The following is a 10,973-nucleotide window of genomic DNA, read 5'->3' as shown; positions in this document are numbered from 1 at the left end:
AACATTATAGGTCATCTTGGACCTAATTCATTGAATTTTAAAAAGTACCCAACTTCAAATGCCCATAACTTTGTGATGAAAACTTTGGGTCTAAATTGATCATGTTGAAAATATCTACAACTTTGATGTTGGAGGTTTTTCCATTTGAGGCTTGCATCAGGCAAACAGAGGGCTTTTATTAAGCTTGCTTTTGGTGAAATTTTTCAAAGTGTTTTGAATATGTTTTGTACTTGGATTTTCACAGCCAGTTTTCATCAATTTTCAAATTCCAAACGAATTTTTGCCCAACATGACTTTTGTTCCTTATTTCAAGGGCTTTCCAACCATTACTCACATTACTCAGTTGGATCTACCATTTGGGAGTTTCGAATTCATTTCCATTTATGTGCATTTTGGTATTTCATGATGAAATTTGAAAATGCAAGCTAGTTCCCTCCAAAGTGCATGATCAAATGCTCTTCATGTGAGCTCATCAAACTTCTGCAATCATTATTTGGCCTTCAACACGCATACACAGGCCCATGCATCCAATTTTCAATTTGCCATGCACATGAAAGAAGCGTGTGATATGATACCTTCAGCTATAAATAACCACTTCAGGAGCTTCATTCATAAACCTTTTAGAGATCTGAATTGCTGCAGAGTTGAAACCATAGCCATACCAAAGGAATTATTCAAAAAAAATTCTTACTTTCGAGCTGAAATTCAGCATCATTAGCTGAGCTTCAAAGCCTAATTCCTTAGCCTTTCACTTCCGTTACATCCATAGATCAAAGAGGAGCAAAGAACTTGGAGGATTCGTGGCCAGAAGTGCTTCAATTCAGAGGTATACATTCAAACTTTTTGGATCTAGAACTCTTAATTCAATGTAGCATTCTTGTGTTTGTGTGGTTTTTTGAAGTCCTCACACTTGAGGCAAGCCATTGGTGCTTTCAATTCATCATTTCATGAGCTTACAGTTTGAACACCATGATCTTCTTCTTCACGTTTTTCTCAATATAGAAAGAGTGAGGAAGATCTATTGGTACAGTGATGATCTACATCGCACGAGCTTCAATTTCATGTCCTTGTTTTCCATTTTCATTAAAGTTCATTTTCCTGCAACTGGTGGCCGGAATTGGTTGTCTGGCCGGAGAAAATGGTGGTTTCCACCACCACCATCACGTGTTCTGACCAGGACCATTGGATCTAGTTGCCACGTTTTAATCTTGATCATTCATTGTGTTTACTTATTTTAATACATGTTATAACGTGTTTGACTTGGATGCATCGTGTGCCCTCAAATCTGAACTATCTATTGATGCCACGTCAATTAATGAGCTCCATCACGTGGCTGTGGTTTTTTCCATTTATTTCATTTTCTTTTATTTTTAGTTAATTCATTTGATTTTCAAAAATTCATAAGAAATTCATTTGAAGTCATAAAACTATGAGGCCAACTCCAAAAAATTTCTTGAAAAATCTAGTTTCATATTATGATTTTTAATTATATTTGTGACTTCATTTGATATTTTTCATGGATTATTTGATTTTTAATAGTTATAATTCATTTTAAAGTACTTTCTGACTTTTGAAAAATCCAAAAATATTTTCATAGCATTTATGGATCATGATAAGTCAATGAAAAATGGTCTCATCAATTTCTTATTTGATTCGAGATTATTTGAGATTTTAATTCATATTATGCTATTTTTAATTATTTTTAATTGATTTTAAATACTTTCTGGTTTCAAAAATTTGTGAGAAAATTAGTCAAAGCTTGTTTGACTATGTTAAACCTATGAGAATTTAATTGGACTTGTTGAAGTTGTTTTGAATTGAATTTGAGGTTCAACCTTATTTGTTTATTTTTTATTTGCATTTTATTTTAATTCAAAAAATACCAAAAAATACCATTTGACTCTTTGACTTGTTATCTTCATTTCTCTTCTGTTTGGTGTTGATTGATGATGATTTGATTCATATTTGATCAATTGGATTTGGTGGTTGTTTTCTTTTTCCCCTCCCTTTCATCTTCATCCCTTTCTTTTCATCAATGGTCAATGAGTTAAAGTCTTATGGTTGGTCTTGACAAATGAGAAGTTTAATCTTCTTTGATCCAAACCAAACTCAACTTGACCCATGATCAAGTGAGTTATTTTGTGTCCAAGATAGGTTGCTTCTTGGTCAAGCAAATAACCTAAAGTCAATACAAGGCCCTTCCCCTTTTTGTTTTGGCATGGCAAGTTTATGGAGCTTGGCTAACTAGTCATGACCTCTAACTTGTGTTCTTTGCCTATATTTTTATTGACCGGCCTCAGATAGGTGTGACTACTACATTAGTCCACTTACGATTGCTTAACATAGCGCTACATTGTCTTATGACAAACTAACATAACCTTACTAACTACTAACTTTAATTTGAGCTTTTAATTTCTTGCCATTTACTTTTAATGTCATTTATTTCTTGCACATTATTCATATTGCTTTTCATTTTGCTCACTTGAGCACATATTTTATGTTTATGCCATTTTTCTTTTGCTCATTTGAGCCCATTATTGTGTATAAATATATTGCTATTTTGTTTTGCTTTGTGTTTGTTTTGTGTGAACCAAATGCAAAAGGAGAAAGGACTTAGAATTAGGATTTACCTATGCTTAAAGGAGTTCAAGAGCAACTAGGCCTCATGCTTTTAGAATGCTAAAAACTCAAAGTTGATCTCAAAGGACTTCTCCTCCAAACTTATTCTTTATCCATTTCCCTTATTGTGTTGTGAACTTTTTGATGTTTGCTTTTGTGTGATAGGGATCCCACTATGAGATTGTGAAAAGAGGACCATTGTCATGAGTAGCCAAGTTAAGAGCCAAGCCAAATGGAGATCTTAGGAGCTTGAATCCAAATTGTTTGATTGCTTGCTTGTGTGCTAAATCCAAAGAAAAGGAGCATCTTGAGTCATCTCTATGACTTCAAGAAAAGGAACTCCAAGGGTTTTATCTTTCCCCTCTTATCTTTGTATGCTTTAGGAATAGCCCTTCTCTTCTTCTCCCCACCCTAACCAAGCCAAAAACCATTTTTAAAACTTTGACTTTGTTTCAAATTAGAAACCTAGGCCTTAAGCCTTTGACTTTTCAAAACTCTTTTCTTAAATACTCATTGTGAATAAACTTTAATCCAACTTTGACTTCATTTTGTAAATAAACCTAACTTATAAATATAACCCATTTCAAGTTGTTTTTGTGGTTCCAATGGTCACTTGTTAAAACCTTTTCATAAACATTAGTCATAGGTTTGAGTTATCAGGGTGGTTGATGTAAATCTCACCTCATCCTTAGTGGCTGGATTATAAGTCTTCCGTGCTTATTATAGGGTTAACCCCTCACTAGCATGTTGAAGCCTTCCTCACATGGTGGATTGTTGGTTTAGATTGAGTTTTCTCCCTTTGATAACAAAAGACCTTAAGGCTTTTGATCAAATCAATTCACCAATCTTTGAGATTTTTACCCCGAACTAAGAGGTTTTGATCCTCCTTTGTGATGGTACGTAGGCAATGGGTTCATCCATTCAAACAACAAAATTTGTAAATATAATATATTCTCTTCTCATCCCCCCAATCTTTTGCACAAATATTTTCATAAATACCAACCTGCAACACATATTTGCAAAAAGGGTTCCCTTAGAATACTAAGGATGTCTTGGGTGCATAAAACCTTCCCATTTCATAACCAACCCCCTTACCCAGATCTCTGACATTTTTATTAGTTTTTTGATTTAAAAAACTTCTTACTAGGCTTTTGTTCACTTTTTAGCCTTTCCTTTGGACAAATAAAAGTGCGGTGGCGACTCGAATTGTATGTTGACTTTTGGTTTAGTCAATAAACCTAAAGGTAACGAAAACCCCGCTACAATATCATAAAAATTGAGCAAGTTATGGTCCTTGGAAGTTAACCTCTTAACTAGGGCACAGCCAAAATGACCTATAATCTTTCACCATAAAAAATGACTTTCCAAGCAAAACTAGCTCTTGATGTCAACATGAAAGTTGTTTGGAATGTAATAAAGAGTAGCTTTTCATATGACAAAAATTGTAGGAGATAGGGTCTAGGGAACCCCAGTTTTGACCAGATGAATTCCTCTAGTCAACCTCTTTGAACCATCTTGCAAACTTGAGGTTCTCTTGATCTTTGGGGCTCATGGAGGACCGTATATGCTTGAGATGATGTATAGTGGAGTATCCCTTGATATTTTGAACAATTAATGAAGAAACTTGTTGAGGAAGTCACACAATATACCCAAATGAATTAGGGCTTCCAAGGAAAACAAGCTTCAAACTCTTGATGAATTCTTGATTAAAATATAAAATAATGAACATGGGGATCCATATATGATGATTAGAGCCAATGTGAACCTTTTCTTGATTGATATCTTGCCATGAGGATCTCAAACCCTAGTTGTGAGCTTGATGAGGCACAGGTGGACACACACACTACCTACAAAAGAAACAAAGCTACATTTAGACATATTTTTGGTATTTTGGTTAGTAAAAAAAGAAAATAAAGTATGATAAAATCAAATGTTCTTGATGATCTTTCCCAATGCAAACTCAATGAATGAGGGGTAAGGAGGGTGCCAATGTGTGATCCCAAAGCTAAGGAAAATTATGAGATAGCATGAGGGATCTTAGGGTCAAAATTGGGGTCTTACAACATGTTGCTTAATCGATTCAGAAAATCTCATTTACCTGTTTGAGATATTGCTAATCTGACGAATCTCATTTGTTATTAGAGATACTACTCTAGTATCCTCGAAGAGTCTTAGATACAATTGAGGTATCATTCCCTTGTCAGAATATCTCGATTATAAGATATTGCTTTGTCAATTCAGAGAATCTTATTTACCTGTTTGAGATACTGCTTCATTAATCTGAAGTATCTCATTTGTTCTTAGAGATACTGCTCTAGTATCCTCGAAGAGTCTTAGATACAATTGAGGTATCATTCCCTTGTCGGAATATCTCGATTATAAGATGTTGCTTCGTCGATTCGGAGAATCTCATTTACATGTTTGAGATACTACTTCAAACTCTTGATGATTTCTTGATCAAAATAACATGTGAAGATCATGGGGATCCATATATGATACTTATATCCATAGTAAACCATTTCTTGATTGAGCTTCTTGCATTGAGGGTCTTGAACCCTAGATATGAGCTTGATAGATCAAAGGTGAGCATACACATTACCTGCAAAAGCAGTTAAACTATACAATGACATATTTTTGGTATTTTGGTTAGTAAATAAATAAAAATGAAGTATGATACAATCGAATGTGCTTGGTTATTTCTCCCAATACAAATCCAATGAATGAGAAGGGTAAGGGGGATGCCATGGTGTGATCCCAATGTTAATGCATATGATGAGAATAACATGAGGGATCTTAGGGTCAAATTTGGGGTCTTACACATCCAATCCAGTCTTAAACCTTTCTTGGAAATCCAACATTTTAGCCCATCATATGCCCCCCATATTGTTGCTGCCAATTTTGTGAAATGGTCAATGTACTCCCATAGGGCTTCCTTCTTTTTCGGAGTGGCCCCACTGAGTACGGACATGTTCGTGGGTTTTCACTTTCGAAAAGTAAACTGGACAATGAAAATATCACACAAATACTTCCACAAATATATACTTTCATCCATAAGGGTTTTGAACCACGTCATCGTGGCTCCGACCATGGTTAGTGCAAAGAGTTTGCACTTCATTTCCCCTTGGACGTGGTAGTAATCCAACATGTTATCTACATGCTTAACATGTTCATCGGGATCTTCGGTCTCATCGTAACTCTGTAGCTTTTAAGGCTTCTCTATAGACTTATAGATTTTGTTATTGAGAATGCGGACAGTCAGCAAGTTCTTCTTTTGGTCTAGAGCTAGAGCGCCTATGTTGTATCTTTCCCATCTTTAGAGGGGTGATGTGTCGGTGAACGATGAGGACGACAAACCTCGGGAGAAGTGTGATGGTTGCTTCTCCTTTCAGAATTTAAAGAGAGTTATATGTCCTTGGTGTTGGTCATGAGTTGGTGACCTATGGACTCCTCTCTATGGCGTAGTTATGCCAACGAGAATCGACTCTAGTATGTCAATCTAATTTTCTTAGGAGTCTGCCTTTCGTAAAGTACTGTCATTGGCGGAGTGTATTGAAGGTTCTCTTCAATCATGAGTATCCTTTCAGCCATAAATTATAGGGTTTTGTTGGTGCACTAGGTATAACAGACATCAAAGGAGGTCGGGGTAATAGTTCTTCCTGATGAGATTGTTGTATGGATCTGAAGAACAAGAGAGCTTGGAAAGCTCATTTACTAGTTCTTGGAGGAGCGAACTCTTGTTGCGTAGATTCATATAGAAAATCCACCAAAACTAGATTGTCTTCTGTTAGAGGATGAGAAGCAAGAGACGGAGCTTTTGCAGATTTAGTAGTTACAGCTGCTATTTTCCGTTGAACAGCGAATCGAGTGATTTTGGATGTTACCATGCTTTATGAATTGGATGATATATCTATTTTATAAGGGTGTAATACAACGCCTTGTGCAGACAGACATTCAATTATATTGAGTGATGATTAATGTGTTGAAAAGATCTACTTCTAACTTAACAAATGTCTACTTATTCTATGTGCTTCTCAATTTAAAATTCATTCAGCACATATCAATAACATTTACGTCGATATGCTTCTATTCTATTCTACTCTTAACTTATAAAAAAAAAGCATAGAAAGGTATAAAATATGATTATAATAATGTGGACAAATGAAAATATATTATTAAAGCCTCTTAAACCAATTGTAACAACAAAGAAAACCTCCCAAACCTACAACATTAGGTAATTATTATTTAGGTTCATCATAGATTGATAGACCTCTATATTTTCATGAGGCATAATTCATGACACAATAGCATTACCTCATTTAGCCATTTTAGCCTATGTGTAGACTTTTTCTTTCTTGCAATAAGAAGGTTATGAATTATGATGGACTCTATTAAGCCATACCATCTGCCACCCATATGGTTCCATTGACTTGGAAACTTTATCATTACTTTATAGACATAATTTGTGACATACATATGACTATGCCCTTACAACCCGTTGAAATTGTACTAGAAAGAAGACCCAAAATAATGAAGAAATGTTCAAAGTCATAAAAACACAATAAAGTAGGGATAGTCTTTGCTTGTAACCAACCCTATCATATTAACACATTAACACAATCAAAAACTTTAATCCCTATTATGACTTAAACCGGCTTTTAAATATTACTAGTTGATAAATAGACCAATCATAGACAATTAAATTGACGTGTTTTATAATTGTTGAAGACTAATGAAAGGAAAATAAAACAACGTAGGGGTCAAGTCAACTATGTATAACCATTTCGAAATTTCTCTAATGTGTTTGGCACCAAAGCATTAAAAATGATGCATTGAATTGTAAATTTAAATGAAGGATAAAATATAAATAGCTATTTTACTACACAATGGACGAGAGAGTTTTGGGAGTAATTTTTTTATAGCACACCACATTTAACAACTACTATACTATAATTTTAACAGATATTTTCTTATATTATATGTGAAACTCAATTATAATTTGACACAACTCATCTAATATAATTTGACCTTATAATTGTTAAAATCGATTATAATTCAGGAGCATTCATTTTATTAATCGATTTTATGAGGATGAGTTAGCTGAAATATAAAATATTTAATATGATATTAAGATAAATTTAACCAATATTGTCAAGCTCTATTGGAAGGTGAAATTATATACATATAAGATGAATTTCAAATTATATACATATACTTGTGAATTTGAATTTCAACTATATTCGAATTAATTCATTGTCAAGCTCTATAGTTGTGACTTGTTTTACATGTAAAAGAGAATAACAAAAGTAGAGAATCACCAATTCAATGGTCACTGAAATGCTTGAATGAAGTCACATCTCATATACATCATACTATTATTACATCGTGTGATTCAACAACCTTGTAATCAATTTTCATTTTCACTTAGATTTGTTTCATTTTTTGTTTTCTCAAACAAACATGTATATAATTTCACTATTTTCTTCCTTCTTCTCTACTAGAAAGAAACACTAAATCTTACTCATCATGCTAACTAAACCTTGCACATATATATAAAATAAAATAAGCAAGTGGTAGGTTAAATAATAATCTCAAACAAGATCATCTTTCGCATGTCGGTTTCGTCTCATACACATTGTTTAGGCCGGAAATTTTCGTTCGACAACATCTTGCTGATTAACGTTTCAAGTCTCTTTGAACCGTTGTTTGGCCTTAGGACCGTAGTGTTTCCTACTACGGAACAAGGATCGGTCCCGTTCTCTCTGTTGCCGATGCACCAACCACCAGGAACAGGCATTCCAGGATTTCGGGATAATAGTTCTGCGTCGATTATGTCCAAAACTGGATCCTCTCGATGGAACTTTCTCGCGAAAGGAGCGTTGCTGTCGACCATAGCCTTCATATCAGCAACCGTGAGGTAGTGAGGGTGTTGCTTGGGAGGATTGTCCCATGAAATGAAGTGTAGATCGCTGTTCACGGTTGTGTTTCTGAATTCTTGAGCATTGCAGATAACTGTATGGAAGTATCCTTCGGGCGAAGATATGAAATTCGAATAGTACATGAGAACGGTTCGCGGTAAGTTGTCCCATCCCCATATGACGTAGTCGATGAAAGGTCTCGAGAGTACCATCCAAGCCGAACCTAACAAGAGAGAAATATTATGTGCTTTACCAAATGACTTGCCGTCATGAAACGCTAACATAGACTCAGACACTAACAAGTCGACCTGATAATAGTTTGAGAAAACAAAATAAGAATGTAATCACACATGTCAGTGTCGTGTCAGACACTTGACACGTCTCAGACAACACGTCTCCATGAACACTACAAAACATTCGAATGCAGAAACCAAAAAACCACTAGAAAATTCTTATGAAATACCGGATTTTTGATCATTAACTTTTCAAATAAATTGACATTAGTTTCTTATCTCAGTTTTCTCAGAAACTCGCTCATTTAACTTCTCCATGAACACTGATAAATAAACTTCTAAAGACTTTTCCACAAGTGACGAACTGTTAACTTGTTTCAATGAAAAATCTCTGTATGATAGAAGCTAAACCACACTATGCCTTATTCTTTGTTAAAATTATCACCAAAAAGTAAAAAACCACAATGCAAACATAAGAGAGTATCTATATCCACACAAAACTATAACGAAAAATCAGAAAACCGAAAAGAAAAAGCGAAAAGAAACCCAGCAGACAAGAAAAAGGATATTCACCTGTGAAAAGCTTGAAAGCAGTTGGTCTACTTCTCCTCTGTGTAACCCAAAACACATCTTGCTTCTTATTCATGTACAACCCTGGATCAACAATTATCGGCCTCGCACGCTGATGACTAATAAACAACACACAAAACAACAATCAATCTTCATCCTCGAAACAAAAAACAATCACAAATCAACGATAAATGATCGATAAAAACTCACTCTTTCCATCCAATGTCACTAGTATGGTCGATGAAATTAAGATCGCGAGGCAAGTAGCTAAACGTGTGAAGCAGATCTACTCATCCAAAATCCACAAAAAACAAAACAATCAATTCTCAAAACCAAACATCATTAAAAAACATACATAATCCTAAATTGCAATTCTCAACCTATGTCTCTATTCTACTAATCTCCAAAACCTTAATTTCAACAAATGGAACTAAACCAGAACCATAATTCAAAACCTTAAACATTAAATTAGAAAGATTAAGTTGAAAAGAGAAAAAAAACACAAACCATCTTGAGTAACAAGTGGATAATCAGAAGCACTAAGATTGATGAACCAATCCCAATCACCACATTCCTTCAACAAAATAGCAGCAGCATGAAGAGTATTAGCAACCATGGTAGGACCTCTATAAGTAATCAGATTCGCCTTAGTAATCATCTTAACATTCTCAAATCTATTAAACAAATCATGATTCTTCACAAACTCAAACAGATCCGCACGTTCCTTAGGTGAAGATTCAAGGTCAAGATGAACAACATAACGGTTATGAGGATGATACATCGCAAGGAGAACCCTTTTCACGGAACCACCATCCCCGGCGGAGCCAGAGATGAGATAAGCAAGACGAGGTGGTGGAGGGAACGGTGAAATGGGTAAAGGGTGAAGCTTAGATTCAACAAAAGCGGAATAGGAAGCTGAAATAGAACGGTAGAATGGTAGAATGCGTGTGCCTTGTGGTGATGTTAGTGTTACAATGGAGAGAAGGAAAAGAGAGAGGATTGAACCGATTGCAAGTGGGAAAATCCATTTTCTTTCTGGTGATTGGTGATGATGATGATGGTTTTTGAAGTGCATGTAATAGTTTTTCAATTTCTTCATTTTTTTGGTGATTGTGCTTGGATTCGCTTCGGTTTTGGGTTTCCTTTTCTGATGAAAATCACAGAAAAAGAAAACCCTTTTGAAGATTTCTACACCAATTTGTAGTGTTAGGGGTGAAATCGAAGAAAGATTGAAAAAGTTTTGATTTTGAGATGTGGGGTTTGTGGAAAATTGAATTTTTTTTCAGATTGGTTATGTTTGAGTTTTAGGGTATTTTTTTCTGTGGAAATTTCCGTGGAAAAATGGTGATGTATGTATGTTGTGTTCTGTTGTTCAGTTTTACTGAAATGTTGGAGAGAGAGAGGAGAGAGAGTACAATATAAGAGCTTTTTTTTCTTATATGTTTTTGTTTTTTGTTTTTTTTTATTATTTTAATTATGGTGTGTGTGAATGAAGGGGCATTTTGGGTATTTTACTTGTGAATGAAGGGGCATTTTGGGTATTTTACTTGTGAATGAAGGGGTAGTTTGGGTATTTTTCCTGTGAATGTGATGACTTTGAAAACAATCTTGTTTATGATTTGAGTTTAACAGTTAT

At 34.8% G+C, this 10,973-nt stretch overlaps 1 protein-coding gene across 1 annotated transcript; it reads right to left on the bottom strand.

Moving 5' to 3' along the window:
* Positions 1–7,923: 7,923 nt before the first annotated feature.
* Positions 7,924–10,757, bottom strand: LOC127122561 (beta-glucuronosyltransferase GlcAT14B). The gene is made up of 4 exons (XM_051052879.1): positions 9,845–10,757; positions 9,548–9,623; positions 9,341–9,456; positions 7,924–8,757 (listed from the first exon to the last, which is right to left on the bottom strand). The coding sequence occupies exons 1-4, from the start codon at positions 10,434–10,436 to the stop codon at positions 8,243–8,245; spliced, it is 1,299 nt and encodes a 432-aa protein (XP_050908836.1). The 5' UTR covers positions 10,437–10,757; the 3' UTR covers positions 7,924–8,242.
* Between the last annotated feature and the right edge of the window lie 216 nt (positions 10,758–10,973).

This window comes from Lathyrus oleraceus, chromosome 1, assembly GCF_024323335.1.
Source record: "Lathyrus oleraceus cultivar Zhongwan6 chromosome 1, CAAS_Psat_ZW6_1.0, whole genome shotgun sequence".
NCBI lineage: Eukaryota > Viridiplantae > Streptophyta > Magnoliopsida > Fabales > Fabaceae > Lathyrus > Lathyrus oleraceus.
Note: the sequence above shows the minus strand (reverse complement) of the source record. Positions and strands in the feature narration are given on the sequence as shown.